Source organism: Sphaeramia orbicularis, chromosome 4, assembly GCF_902148855.1.
Source record: "Sphaeramia orbicularis chromosome 4, fSphaOr1.1, whole genome shotgun sequence".
Taxonomy (NCBI): domain Eukaryota; kingdom Metazoa; phylum Chordata; class Actinopteri; order Kurtiformes; family Apogonidae; genus Sphaeramia; species Sphaeramia orbicularis.
Window position 1 is genome coordinate 42,636,138 of NC_043960.1, and position 15,748 is coordinate 42,651,885.

Sequence of the window (15,748 nt, forward strand, 5' to 3'; positions counted from 1 at the left end):
TATTTGTAGTTTTGTACATTGTCAATATTTTTCAGTGTCATTTTTGTGTGATAGTCTTATACACAGCCTCTCTTATTGCACTTTAATCTGCTACAAAACAGAAACAGAGCTGCTTAACTGATTTTCATTGTTCTTGTGACAGTGACAATAAAGTTCTATTCTATTCTATTCTATTCTATTCTATTCTATTCTATTCTATTCTATTCTATTCTATTCTATTCTATTCTATTCTATTCTCAGTTTAACTCACAGTTTTAACAGTAGTGCTTAAAGTTGGCATCAGTATCATTACTATATTTCACCAATTTTCCAAGTCTATTTCACCGCCCTCCTTTAAGACATAATGTGCAAATAACTTGTAGTAAAAACAAGTCTGAATATGCCTCTGCTGTGTGTCACTGTTGGTATCTTCACTCTGAGTTGTGGCTTCAACATCCTCAGCCACACACATTCCAGTGTTGGAAGACTACAGGTATGAAGGAGCCGGAGAAGGATTGAAAACAAATGGAAATGGGATGAAAAAGAGGGAACAAAAGAGACGAAAGGGGAAACTGTGAAGTGAAGAAAACCAGAACATACCACCAATGTGGACATCATGGGAGTTGGATACTTCTGGCTGCTGTTGTTGCTGGTCGACGGCCATGACTGTGTTACAGGTATATGAGTGAGGAATGTGCAGATTAGTGTGTTTGAATAGCATTTCATCACAACAACAATGATTTTTTTGTGTGTGTTCATAAGGCCAAGTAAGAATGTCAGTGGGTCAGTGTGTGTGTTTATGTGTGAGTATGAATATGCTCTTTTCGGACCAGCCTCCTTCGGGCTGACATGCCTATACATGTCCTCAGTGGAATTCTGTGAATAAGGGTTTTTTTTTTTAAAGACAAAACCTGCTGATCATGTTGACATTATGTTTGGGGTTTAGTTTGTAGTTAATAAAGGTGTGTATTAAAGGTTTAAGTTGTGATTCACATGGGAGGGGCAACAGTGAAAACATCTGAAGCAAGTGAGTGCAAGTCTGTCAGAAGGCTGTCTGCTGTGGTCTGCTACTTTCACAGACACCAGGTTTCCCTGTAAATGACATTTAATTCCAACAGTGTAGGTCAGGGGTGCCCAATCCTGGTCCTCGAGATCTACTATCCTGCATGTTTTCGATGTTTCCCTCTTCCAACACACCTGACAGTCATTATCAGGCTTCTGCAGAGCTTGATGATGGGTTTATCATTTGAATCAGATGTGTTGCAAGAGGGATACACCAAAAGCATGCAGGGTAGTAGATCTCAAGGACCAGGATTGGGCACCCCTGGTTTAGGTGTTTCAAACAAGAAGCTATCAGTCTGTTTCTTAGTATTTTATAAACCGAGCCCTCCAAATTTGTTTTAAGGTGGTCACAAACATGCAAATAACTAGATTACCAAAGCAATAATTTTCTATGCCTGGTTCAAAAAAATACTTGCAAAGAAGCTAAATAGTACAAATCTATGACTTGGACTGAAATACTTACAATTATACATGACAGATCCTGTTGTGCAGAGCACGTTGCCGCCGGGCTAGAAAAAGAAACAGCATGTTTGGAAAAGTGAAAATCAAAAGTACAGAGACACAGCGAGGGCATCTTTATCTTTCTCATCTTCTTTTGGAGCTCTGTAAAATGATCAAGAAACAACTGAAAAAACAGGGATAAGTCAAAGTCAGCTTTATTTGTCAGTCTGCCATATGAACAGCACAAACAGAAAAACTGACATTACAAGACTGTAAGGCCCCTGGTGTCACGAGGAACACAGTAGAAAAATATTAGAAAATTGAATATCACTATAATACAATATAACTGTAAATATAGTGTATAATGTAAACATAAGCAGCAGGGTTTGGTGAGAATAAATAAAACAATAAAGTAAGACAGACAAGCAGCCAAGGCTTTTAGGGAAAGTTATAATACTGTGTTTTTAAATGGATAAAGCTTATGGAAGTGTGAGTGCAACTTGTCTGTGTCTGTGTTAGGTGCTGTGAAGGGCATCAGTCCATACATAAAGCACTATGAGGGGTTATCGTACGACAGGGAGGATCTTCACAGGAAGCACCTGAGAGCAAAGAGATCCACACAACCTCAGGACTATACACTACAGCTGGACTTCACAGCCTTCCAGAGGTGGCCTTATTTTTCTGTAACAGCTGAGATTAAATTACTGACAAACAAATGACAGATTTCCTTTTTGTTCCTATATAACACATGTCAACTATTCATCCTTGTCTGACTTTGATCCTTCCCACTGCAGTACAAAGCTTTGGTCACATATGTGAGCTGTTTGTGTTTGTTTCAGAACTTTCCGTCTACGTTTGAAAAGAAATACACAAGCGTTCACCCAAAGTTTCACAGTGATCAGTGAAAATGGTTCCACGTTGGCTGACCTCTCCCATTTGTACTCAGGGACACTGGAAGGTGAGTATACAAAAAATAAATGGTGTATTTATACTTATTTTCTGGAATCAAATGGGTTAAAAAAAAAAAAAGACATATTCGTTGGTTATTTTCCATATTGTGTAGTTAAACCAAATGCTCAGATATTTATGCAAACATTTCAGTTACCGACTAGATTTGAGTAGAGATACGAACCAAGAACCTGTTGTTCTGTACTTGACAAATGGCTGCAAATTACAGTTAGGATCACAGCAATTATTTTTATTGACACAGACGTTGTTATGAGTGCTTCTCCATTTTTGATGCATATTTAGCGATCAGTTTTGTTTTGTTTTTTTTATTAGTGATAGTTAACAAGACATTGTGGACAGAAAAACAACAACACATAAACAAAGGGAAAATCAAACAAATAAACAAACCAAAAACAACAACGACAGAGTAATGACAAACAACAATGATGACAACATCATATTACAATGAAAATTATAATAAAGGTAAAGAGCAACTAAACAATATAGCTTGGTTAGGGGCGATAGGGAAAAGGGAAGGAGAGGAGTGTGAATGGAAGTGAGAAAGAGAGAGGGGGATTGAGGGGGAAAATAATAATTGTTGTAATAATACAAAAAACATAATAATAATAATAATAATAATAATAATAATAATAATAATAATAATAATAATAATACCAGTAGTCTAGTTTGGTAGTATAATTGTGGCGGCGGTGGCAGCGGAGGCAGCCGCAAAACAACAATGAGTTAAATGATTTAATACTTGTAATCATGTATTTGTATCAGTTACTGTCCGTTTGGGTTTATATGAATTAATTTAAATTAATATGGCTATGGGGGGTGGAGCCAAGTACACAGAGTTGTTGCTATTAGTGCTTCTCTATTTTAGATGCATAATTTCAGCAGCGGTCCATTCACAGTCAGTTGATCCACCTTATTTCACTAATGCTTGTTACTGCTGGACACTTACCTACATATGTGGCTATGGATGTATATGGATTTGTCTGTATAGCTAAAGCTAACTGTGCCAATGTAGTGTGGTCTGAGCTATTTACAAGGCAGTAGAACCAAAGCCAAAGCTCAGTGTTTGGAGCAGTACCAGACACGTTATTAGACAGTAAAGTGTGTTCAGAAAGAGTAAAGCAGTTACACTAATGCTGAAAACTAGACTAGCATATAGAATAAGTGGATGGAGTTATCGGAACATCTCTCACTGGTTTCTGGACCGCCCTCTTGAAACCAGAAGTGACCATATTTGTACAAAAAGGTGAAGCTCCATGAGTGTGAAGGGTGGCAGGTGAGCTAATGCTAAATGTATTTGACACGGTAAACCAGTAAGTGTAAGTAAGTAATTTGTTAATCTAGTTAATTGAACCTAATCACAACGTCATTGGAGCTGTCTGTCAGGGGAAAAATTATTTAAGAAAAATTCAGAACCAATCCAAAAGTCAGACTCGGTAGGTGAGTGAAGTGTCAGCCACACCTGTCAATCAAACCTCATAAAGTAGTCATAGCCTGTTATTTGCTCCAAAATGTTATTAATGGAGCAGTTTAAAGATTGACCACCAGATCATTCATTAGAGGATCTCAATAAAATGAATGAGTAGGAATGAAAAAAATGAGACAACTTTAGTGTAAGTCTATGGGAGCCAGGACTTTTTGTTGTGAGCACTTTTATTTACCTCCAGATTAACTTCATTTTCCAGCTGTGGTCCTTGACCCTTGGTTTAGGCCCACTGTTTTCTACATTTTTACTCTTTTTTTTTTTTGCAGACAGAAAATTGCTCAGAAATATATAAGAGAAACTCTCCATCTGTACTGCCACATCTCACCTCTTTTTTTTTTCTCTTGTTTGTCTGTCTGAAACTTTATTTGTCTTGTGGTTACTTTTTATCTGTCGTGTTTTGTTTATCGGTTATCTCTGTTCATTTTCATCTCTTTGTCCCTGACATATTTTTCTGTTGACCTGTTCTTGTAGGTGAACATGGCTCAGCCTGCCACGGGTCTGTGATACAAGGTCAATTTGAGGGATCTATAGAAACAGCCAATGGGAGCTATCATATAGAACCAGCCGACAGATACACCAGCACACCAACAGATCACCACTCCATCATCTACCACGAACATGACATGGGTGAGACATCTTCTATTCTTCTGATGTCTCTGCACACATTTTAAACACCAAGTAAAAACTCTTCTCCAATCTCCTGGAGACAAAATACCCTGAAGCAGCAATTGTTCTAATGACATCGTATAACCTTGGATGCTTTTTCTGGCTTGTTGGAAACGACGGCAGGAGCCAAATAAGAAATTCCTAGCTACAGTAGATCTCCCCTACTGATTTGATTCATGGACCTCTTGGCGGTCTCGCACAAAGAAAAACAACCACAGCAAAAACCGTACATCTTTCCCATGTTACTAATCCACATTGCTGTGTTCTCATCTCCGTCTCAGCCTCAAGTGGTCTGATGTAAGACTACTATGGGTCAGTGATCTAACCTTAGCATGCATTTGAAGGAAGTATAGAGTTAAACTGTTTAGAGGTCAGAGCTGACAGGAGTGTTTGTTGAGCAAGACCAAAAGAAAAGATATGTTGTGAAGGACATTTTAGAGAGAGGAACAGTACCAACTGTACCGTGGCTTTCATGAAAACTAACTTTTTTCCCTTTCCCTGGTTGAAAAAAGCAGATTTATGATGGGCTTCTTATCTGTTATTAACTTTAATAATATGACTATAAATAAGACAAAAAAAGGATGAAAAGTAGCTGTTCTGCATCTTTCAGCACCACATTAATTGGGTTCATGTTTTGAAGAAATCCAAAATTTGTGAGTGAGCTGACATATTTTTTTTATGCATCTGTATGCTGATTCCACATCAGCAAAAGTGAGAGAAGTTTATGATTCATGATGATGAAAATACAGTAAAGTAGTATATGTGGCAAAAATAGCCCACCAAAGAGACTCACCAAAGATCTACTGGGTTCTCTTGCAGTTGGTGCTTCTTTTATTAGTACCATCACCAACAAAAAAACAGAAGAAAAAAAAAAAACAAGGGAACATGTTCATGTCAGATGATCATCAATGGACCACTCAATGTCAAGTACAGTGATATGCAGGATACATACACTGAACAAAATTGTGGTTACACATGGTCTGCGGTTGTGGGGCTGGTTGGATGTACTGCCAAATTCTCTGAAGCGCCTTTGGAGAAGGCTTACGGTGGAGAAATGATCATTCAATTCACAGGCAACAGCTCTGGTGGACATTCCTGCAGTCAGCATACTAGTTGCACGCTCCCTCAAAACTCAAAGAATTGTGCTGTGTGATAAAACTGCATGTTTTAGAGTGGCTTTTTATTGTGGCCAGCCTAAGGCACACCAGTGCAATAATCCTGCTGTCTAATCAGCATCTTCATTTGCCACCTGAGGAGAAGGAGAAGTGCTCACTAACACAGACTTAGACAAATTTGTTAACAATATTTGAGAGAAATAGGCCTTTTGTGGGCATAGAAAAACTTTTAGATCTTTGTGTTCAGCTCATGAAAAGTGTGAGCAAAAACAGAAGTGTTGTGTTTATATTTTTGTTCAGTGTAGATGATGTGAAGACATAGTTATATCACACAGTTGTTTAGTCCACTCCCAGAATTGCAGTGTGAAAGCAAAACTAAATAAATACTCTATGTAGAGTGGGAAAAAAACATGACCCTTGGGTTGAATTTTAGGTGTGAAAACACCCAGAAACAAGTCAGATCTTGTAGAAGAGTTCCAAGGCCTTAGAGACCACTGTTTTCACTCCACATTTAACTGAGTGCTAGTTGGCTTCTGATTATGTCAGCTCAGGAATCAGCCTCATGGCAGCCATTGCTTGGACCTGTCAAAGGGTTTGGTGTGTCCAAGTGGAAGTGGATTTGTGTGTCCTTTGGTCTTGGGCCTGTGTTCAAGCTTCAGTTCTTCCCTGTTTCCAAGAATGCATTTCACTGGAAACACACTACAGCTTGTGCCAGCTCTGCTGTGTTTGTCTTCAGTTTACACAGAGTACAGAGACTCCCCACATTTTCCGCCATTTTTTTTAACTCCTCTCCCAACTCTGGTTAGATGTTACATTAATAAATGACAACATCCTGTTCTTTAATTCATAGTCCAGCATATCTGCAGGAAACTGTCAGAGATTTGGCTCATGATACTTCAACAAAACAATCAGTGCTTCCGGTCAAGTGACACTACAGGACACGAGGGGCTTAAATAATGTGTGTAGTCCGGCATGTATTTCCAGTTCCTTGTCTCCAGACAATACACATTTTGCACGGATTTTCTTTCCCTTGGGATGGAAGATGTTGTACGGTCCTGAAGGTCCAACGGGATACAGGTCACAGGTCCAGTGTTTTTTTGTGACAAATGACTCCCAGTCAAAACTGTGGCCTCCATAAACCTCTTCAAAGCCTGATTCTTATTCTTCATATTTTTACATAATGTATAAACAAATAATAATGTAATAGGAAATTAAGATCTGCTTGGAAAGATTTCTTGAAACTAGAATAATCACCAACCCACAGAAAACTAAAGTTGTAGACAAAAACAAAACAAAACAAAAAAAAGATCTCTTTTTTTCTGGGGTTTTCGCTTGTTGCTGAATAAATGTAGCTCATTCTCATTTCCATTTTTCTTGAGATCATTATACTGGCCTCACATTTCGACTAACGTTATGTGTCCAGTGTGGCTCATTCATATTCTGCTCTAAATTACCTGGACAGAGGCAACGTTTGTTAAGAAACAATATCAAAGTTTATTATGATTTTTAAGCCCAGTTTTATGATCTTGTTAGCTTGTACATGGGAATCTCATTCCAAGTTCACCCAAGTACAGATTTATACGTGACTCCTTTTGTGGGCGCAGGAAGGCTATGGAGCACAACAATAAAAAAATCGATAAAATCGGATGATGTGCATGTTATCGACAGGGAACAGTACATTTGTATCTGTTTTTTCAGTCTGTACTTTGACCAGATTACTACAGTAAACAGTTGGTCATTTCAACATTTATGTCAGTCTATGTTTGTTTTCTGGGTAACATGTTGAAATACTGTGGGTTTCTATGAATGAGAGCTCTTTGACCATTGACCACAGCTTATTAATATGGCTGCATAAACAGATCATAACTTTACTAAACTCAGCGGTAAGTCCGATTCAGACTCTGAAAAGGTCATGTTGAGTATTTGTGCAGACGTATGTAGTGTTATTGTGTTTGTGTTGATGCCCTTATGGAGTAGTTACACCTTCACTCTTGTGACCTTCACTTTGAAGTTTACCATCTTTATGAATCATGGGTGTAACTATTAACCGTAACCGTTAACACTTCCTTGTAATAAGTCACATGCAGAGACATGTACATACATTGCATATCAGCAGGAAATAATTCAACATTTAACCCCTGAACTCTTAATCGCTGCATCAAAGTGAAAGTCATTTTACAGTCAAAGTGGAACTATATTGACATTTGTGAATCCCTTGAATTTCCACCGGGGTTTTGATTGGATTGGACTGGATTTATCATGTATAGAAATATACAAATGTGCAATATGGCCAAACGCTGTACATGAGAGTTTAAGACCTATCTGTGTTGAACACTGGCTGAACTTTCTGTGTTGCAGCAGCATCCCAGAGTTATCAGCTTGATTCATTACTGCTAAAGGAGCCTGCCACTGCCCTGAATTAGTGGTGTAAATCTAAAATAGATGAAGTAAATCATATGGGGAAATAGCTGTGTGACATTTTAATGCTGATTTCTAAGAAAACTTCATAAAGCGTCATCCAAAAGGGAAGCTCCCTTGGCTCTGTAATCATTTTAGAATAGGTATTACGTAAAAAAAAAAAAAAAAAAAAAAAAAGCAAAGTGGAGTTATCTGGATTAAATGTGGCAAAAGGAAAATTTGTCCAAGCATCTGAATCCTGTTATCTGTAAGAGGTCTGGTATTTGGAGAAAATATTCAAGTAGCTGAAGTGTTACATGTGGGATTTATTATGCTGCGTATATATGCTTTTAATAAATGCATCATCCTATGGAACTGTTAGACCAGGAAATCTGCAAACACTCATTCATGTTGGTTTGGCAACAGGCCTATCCTGCCATTTAGATATGAGGATGCGCTGGTTACTGCTGTATGTTTAATCTAGGATTCACTTAAGGTGCACTTTAGGTTACAACTAGACAACATATTGAATAAATGCAGAGGTATTCAGCTCAACTGCAGGGGTCCTGGATGGCATCACTGAGTGAAGGGAGGGTTTCTATGAAGTGTACCCTTGCAGCTGTTGCAGCCTTTTGCAGGTGCAGTTTTTCCCTCAATGAAACGGTGATTATGAAGTGTCCTCTCTGAAAACATTAACACTTGTGCCTGATGCATTTACCAACTGTATCAAATTGCCAGCATGTTCTCTGCTTTACACTAGTTTTTCAACACAAAACTGCAAACACAACTGGAATTTACACTCAGTTTGCAATTATTACTATACTAGTGGGGGGGGGGGCTTAATATCAAATACCACATTAGCCCTGATTTTCTGATGCTACAAGACATTCTAAGCACTCCTGTGTAATTTTTTTTTAAAATTTCGTCCAAAAGCCCCCCCCCCTACCCCGAAAATTACTTTTTTAACTCTGAAAATCACATCTTTCACAGCTTCTCCACTCTTTTGTCTAGTGCAATGTGTAAATATGTTCATGATGGGCCGTTTAATGATCTTGTCAGTGCCATATTGTATCGTAAGAGTACTTTGTACTATGAAAAGTCTAATGTCAAGGTCATGTTGTAGGTTAAAGGTCACCAAAATGCCTAGTTTTTTCAAAAATTCATATCATTTCGACATTTATCAAATATGTCCTAAGTTCTCTTCCCTCTGGTTTCCTGGTGGGATCCCCCAAGGCCTTTGGCCCTTTCAAAGCCACATTACAGACTAAATATTGCAACTAGTGGGGATTTCTCATAGACTGCAAGGGAAGCCCGGCTTCCCCTAAAATTACGAAAATTAAATGGTTAAATATGTACGGTTGTGCTGACATTTTATTGACTACAAATGCGTTAGAACACATTCATCTCAAAGATGAGTTCGTTCAGAATCAGCTTTATCACAAATCAACAAACGCGATGTTGTTCACTTCTCGTACATTCCCGTTGCGCTGTTTTCTCATCCATCTCTGCTCAGTGCATTTGTCCGTAGACTGCGGGCGTCTCTGGGCTTCAATGGGACTGCGTGGAACAGTTTTTTTCATTGTGTCAAAACTGGACGGTAATTGGATAAATGCCATGATGTTGTCCCGCCCCGGGACGCCGGGCGTCTCTGGGGGTGAATGGAGCTGTGGGCGGGCCTCGGCCAGGCTGGACGCCAGAATCCCATGCACTGATTGGAGGATCAGTCAAAAGGCTGAATCCCGTTTGATTGACGGCTGTTTTCAGATCTACTCCTTCACTGACACAGTTCAGTTTAATACCGTCGCACATTCTGCTGTGAAATCAGAGAAACCACTCTGAAATTACTCGTTCATTTATTGCACTGTAAATAAAACACACTCATTGTACTTCCTTGTTTCAATTTAACATAATTTCAGCGTTTTTCTTGTTTCAGTTCCATAATTTAATCATTTCTTGTTCGAGTTTAATATCGTTTTGTAGATAGTTAAATCAGTCAAACTGTCGGCTAGGTCGGAGTGAAAGGAGCATCTCTAGTTTAAAAAGGCTGAAGTCTTACACCCACAACACACTGGGCCAAGGCAATCTAAGCAGCCCAGCTCTGCTGGACATTCAGAGGACACTGGTCCAGTCCCTGGAAAAGACGCCTACTGTGTACGATAAGGTCACTGACCATTTTCTTAAAAAGGAACGGCGGGCCGAATGTATGTTTAAATAACTTGACTTTTTTTTTTTTTTTTTTTTTTTTGATGTAAGCCGACAATGAGCTTCCCATGTCTGAAAGACGAGCAGCCGCCACTGATTGCAACATGTACATTCCATTTGAATTTGCCGCCATTAGTGTGGCGGGAAACACTAGCACGCATTTTAGAGGGAATCACTAATACTTCATTCATTCATTCATTTTCTGAACCCACTTTACCCTCACTAGATCACTCTGAGCCTATCCCAGCTACTTATGGGTGAAGGCGGGGTTCACCCTGGACATGTGACCAGTTCATCACAGACTGAACATATAGAGACAAACAATCACTATGGGTCACCTATGGGTGATTTAGATTAACCAATTAACCTATCAGTACATGTGTTTGGATGGTGAGAGGAGTCAGAGTACCCAGATAGAACCCATGCAGACACGGGGAGAACATGCAAACTCCACACAGACAGGTCCCACCCCCATCAACTGGTGTTGGAATCGAACCCAGGACCTTCTTGCTGTGAGGCATGAGTGCTAACCACTGCACTACATTACAACCCACTGTCATGGAGCTACTAGCAAAATCGTAAACATTAGTCTCTATGTATCTATTGTGGAATAAACCAGATCTACAAAGCCAGTGAAATGTAGCTAATATATACATTTTTTTTTATACATTCCATGCTGCCAGGCTTAGGACAACATCCTAAGTGATATGGATGAAGCTATGGCCAGACCCACAGAGAAAGAGAAATTTTATTGAACTCTTTTTCTGTTATTTTTACCAGCACAAATGTTTTGTCTGTAGTGCTTTTGGTGTTTAAGGAGTCAAAAAACTTTTTCCATTTATTTTTATTGACAATGTGAAATGAATCTCCATACATTTAGATACCTGTGTGATTTAAGGAATGTATGACAAAATTATTTTAATAGCTTTTTTTTTTGCTCAGAGCAACAAAAGCCACAAATTATTTCCGTTCATACAATCAGTGTGTATTTATTGCCTTTTATGCACTTATTAGCATCAGTTTTTAAAGAGTTTTTGCAAGTATTGTTTACTAGTTTTGCATAAAATGGTTTGGTTAAGTAGTTTGTTGATAGTGTATGGAGTGAGTATAAACCACACCCATTTACACAGCTTAACAATTTCTTTTAAATTGCACACTTATAGCATAATTTGGCTCTTTATGTCAAAGCCCTCGACATAAACATAATCACATCTCTGTCAAAATGAGACAATATACAACAGTTCCTAATCCAATTGGTGTTTTTCAACAGTATGATACACACCATTTGAGTTACTCTTGCAAAGCAGCAACAACACACTGCCTTTCATTGTACTTGTTACAATGACAATTATTCTATTCTATTCTATTCTATTCTATTCTATTCTATTCTATTCTATTCTATTCTATTCTATTCTATTCTATTCTATTCTACTGTGAATGTCATTTGTATGTATGTATGTGTCTTTATTTAGGCAGGAAAGCGCACATTAATGAACACATTTATACATTCCATTTCAGTATAAACATGTAAATATGCCGGAGTTAGCGTCAGTGCTAATTTTCATCCGCAGTCCCCACTTAATAAATAACAGAGATCCGTGCAATACAAAGGAATACAGTGTAATAAGTGCAGTACAGAGCAAGACAGTGCAGTACATTACAAGACAGTACAGTTCAAGACACTACAGTATAGTACATGTCAAGGACTAAAATAAACATTGCTACTTATTTTAATTACAGATTGCAACTTCTGTTAGGATGAGCTCACATCACCTCCCACACTAAAACCAGTGTAATCCCCGGCCAGGCAGTGGGAAAAAGTCCCCCTGTGTGCCGTATCCAACCTTGAACCCATCCCACCTCATTGCAAAGTGTCTAATAAGGAACAGTGTGTGCTGTTTTCCAATGAGTGTTTGTAGAATTACCAACAAAGTGCTAAGAAAACACTGTGTTTGTAGCTGTATATGGAATTCATTGTTAAAATTTAATGTTATGATACTTATGTTCATTTTCAGTGTGTAAGCAATCAGCAAAACCTATAACTCCGGATGATAGTTTGGAATCAGTAATCAAACAAGAGTAATTCAGGACTTCTAATGTGATGCCAATACCTGTGCATATTGTAATGTGACTATAATGTGACTGGGGCTCAAGTAGCTCAGTGGAATGAGACTTAAGGCTTTGGCTTAATCCAAACAGTAGAAGTATTTTCCAACAGCTGCAGGGAATGTGAGTCTGGAGTGAAATGTGACACTGATTTTTCACTTGGGTAAATACTTTTATTTTCATGGCAAATCCTGCACCAATACTTCAGCAGTTTCAAGTGATTAGTCGCTTTTCCATTGACCCTCAAATTGTGCAGATATAACTTGCACATAAAATTTACCTAATGGAAAAATGACAATTTTGCCAAAAGTCTCATTTTTCAATTAAAAGTTTGTGCACTGGCAATAGGTGGTTTTTCAGGCGTAGCGCAAATGGTACATCACGCAAAACTGGAATAGAAAGACCTTTTTTTCACAACTAGAGTCAGGTGAATTTAAAAAAAAAAAAAGGATGTTGATGGACGTTACAACAAGTGAAGAAGAAGAAGAAGAAACATGTCGCAGTATGTGTGGACACACCAGGAAACCCAATCATTTTTTTAAATTTAGTATGAGATAGAGGGGTAATATATAATAATGATGAATTTATCTGTAAATCAACACCATATTTATGTTCGTCGCCATGTTTATGGAAGCACATCTCATGGCATGACATCTCGCGATAACAAATAAACAAATCATTGCATTTGTCATTTAATGGAAAAACCAACATTATGCACATCCGTTTTTTCGACATTTAGTAAACATCAGTAAAGTTTTGCACAGGTGTCCAATGGAAAAGCGACTATTACGGCATCTGATAGTAATATCCACAACACTCTGATGTGAAACAGATACAAAAAACAACAAAAAAACAAGAACAGTCTTGTTTGCAAATTTGGCAAAACTTGCCAGAACCAATCACACAACAAAAGACAGACTGGGAGATGCAGCACATGCACAAGTAAAATAGTCTTCAAATAATTCTGTCAGTGGGTTTACGCCCAGCATTTAGGCCTCTGTATCCACCTCCACCCCCACAGCCCACCCCCCTTATGCCATGTATAGAACGAATTACAAGTTTCCAATTGGGTGGAGGGCGGTTAGGGTGATGGTGTGATCCAATCATGTGTTGGCTGTCACTCACTGAAGGTCTACGGCAGATCCAGAGAGATGTGGAACTGGCAGCAGGAGGTTTTACATCCACGGTCGCACATTAAAATCATACACACACCCACACACTAAAGTTTTACGTTTATACAGGTCACAGGTTAATTGGCAAAACATTGCCTGATTCTGTCGCTCTTTTATTACTCAAACACCATGTGAAAGTGATTAGAATGGCATGTGACTCTACTGTAAGTTGAGGAATTTAAAGCCATTTTTCTGTAACAATGCATCTGGGCCAGGTGCTTATGTTTATACTCATAAACCCCTGACATTTTGGACCATTGTTCATTACTTAACACACTTCATTTCGATGATATTCTCCATTACATATTTTATGCAGATTCTCCATTTTTACTGGCCTTAACCTAACAGGGTCTGTTGCAAAATGAGGCCCTTCAGACTTCTTGAGTTTTGTGAAATTCTTTGCCAGTTCATGATGAAAATGCAATTCCTTCCAAAACTGCAATCACATTATTTCCTCAACCTGAACAAAGAAACTATCCCAGAAGGGTTGCAAATCAAGCCACTAACTTTCCTCACACTGCCCTATGGCCTTACCACTGCACACCGCTGGACTGATTTCTAAATGTGTCTCGTCTATTTATAAAGTGTCTGAGAATGTTGAATGCTCTGCTGACTGATGATAGCTACATGCAGGTCACGAAGGAGCTGATTTCAACTGATTGTAAGTAAGGAAGACTTTAACATGAGAAGAAGACTTAAAATTAAAGTTACAGACCAGTTTGGGAGGGATTGGAAGGAGCTCATTGTATAAATGGAATATAATACAACTGTGTTTCTTTAGACTGTAATAAGTTACAAATTAGGATTGTTGTATTTTCATTACGGATTTTCATTACAGAGGGACAGACGGATGGACGGACAGATGGATGGATGGATGGATGGATGGATGGACGGACGGACATATGGATGGATGGATGGATGGATTGACAAATGGATGGATGGATGGATGGATGGATGGACGGACAGATGGATGGATGGACGGACAGAGGGACGGACGGATGGACAGATGGATGGATGGGTGGATGGGTGGATGAAGGACGGACGGAAACACATGCATTATGTCGATTTCATCCATGGATGTTTGCACTTATAAATGATGACTACAAATAATTTAGACTTCTATTTCAATATACACACATAATGAAGTTGACATACAGTTAAAGTAAATTTCAGCGTCACTGTTGTCTTTTTGAATGTTCATTTTCCACACATATTCTTATTGTTAAAATACTGTTTCAGAGGTGTGCTGTACAAACCCATAGTCCTAATAAAATCTATGTTTACATAATACTACATGTTCCAGTACATCTGTCCTTATGGGCCTGTAATTATTTAGAGTTATTTTGTGCCTCTTGTTATGTAAATGTAAATTAGGTTAGTCATTGAGATGCAATTGATCCTCATCTTCTAAAGATCACACTGTGGCCTTGTACATCTCAGTACAGGTGTGTTGATTCGTGATGGTTATCATAAGTCAATTCACTTTGGGAAGGTTCATACGGCGCCAATCATGTCCTCAATTAAGGCTCTTCACAAATTCAGGTCAAGGCTTTCAGATTAATAGTAAATAATTGACACCATGTCCTGTCCAGTGTGTTCTCCAGCAGACCAACCGTACTGTGTTTATGCCTCTGTGTTTAATCTCTGTTCAGTCATTTATGATCATACTGTGTGTCAGACCTACATTCATGAGTCATGGATGAGTCATTATTAACTTTAAGTTCAGTGACTTTCAAGAGCATTCTTATTATGTTTGTATGTGTTTGACAGTTTCACTGAGTGTTTCTTTATGTGGGTTAATGTCACTATAAATTGTCTTTGGTGTCATCCAGCAGAATCTAAAGTTACCATGATCTGTCATGCATCGACGGTTATGTTGAGTTTGGTTTAGGGGTTTTTGTTCTCTTCCTTTTTTATTTTGGTGATGGTGATTGCTTCCCTGTTTTCGTCTGCACGCTGTTAGTCTTGTCTTTGTCTTGCCTAATCCCTTTATTGCCTGCACCTTGGTGTTCCTCATTTAATTGCCCACACCTGTTTTTGATCCCTACCTTCCCTATATATTCTTCCCCTCTCCCTTTGTCTGTTGTCAGTGCGTCGTTTTCTGTGATCTAGTGAAGAGCATTATCTGTTAAGTATCTTGACTTTTGAATGTTGAA

At 38.5% G+C, this 15,748-nt stretch overlaps 1 protein-coding gene across 1 annotated transcript in view; it reads left to right on the forward strand.

Moving 5' to 3' along the window:
* Positions 1–432: 432 nt before the first annotated feature.
* Positions 433–15,748, forward strand: part of LOC115417398 (disintegrin and metalloproteinase domain-containing protein 10) — a 68,509-nt gene continuing 53,193 nt past the window's right edge. Inside the window, exons 1-4 of the mRNA XM_030131298.1 lie at positions 433–656; positions 2,002–2,149; positions 2,322–2,440; positions 4,406–4,561. Coding sequence (XP_029987158.1) covers positions 596–656; positions 2,002–2,149; positions 2,322–2,440; positions 4,406–4,561 — 484 coding nt within the window. The 5' untranslated portion in view covers positions 433–595. The remainder of the gene's footprint in view (positions 657–2,001; positions 2,150–2,321; positions 2,441–4,405; positions 4,562–15,748) is intronic.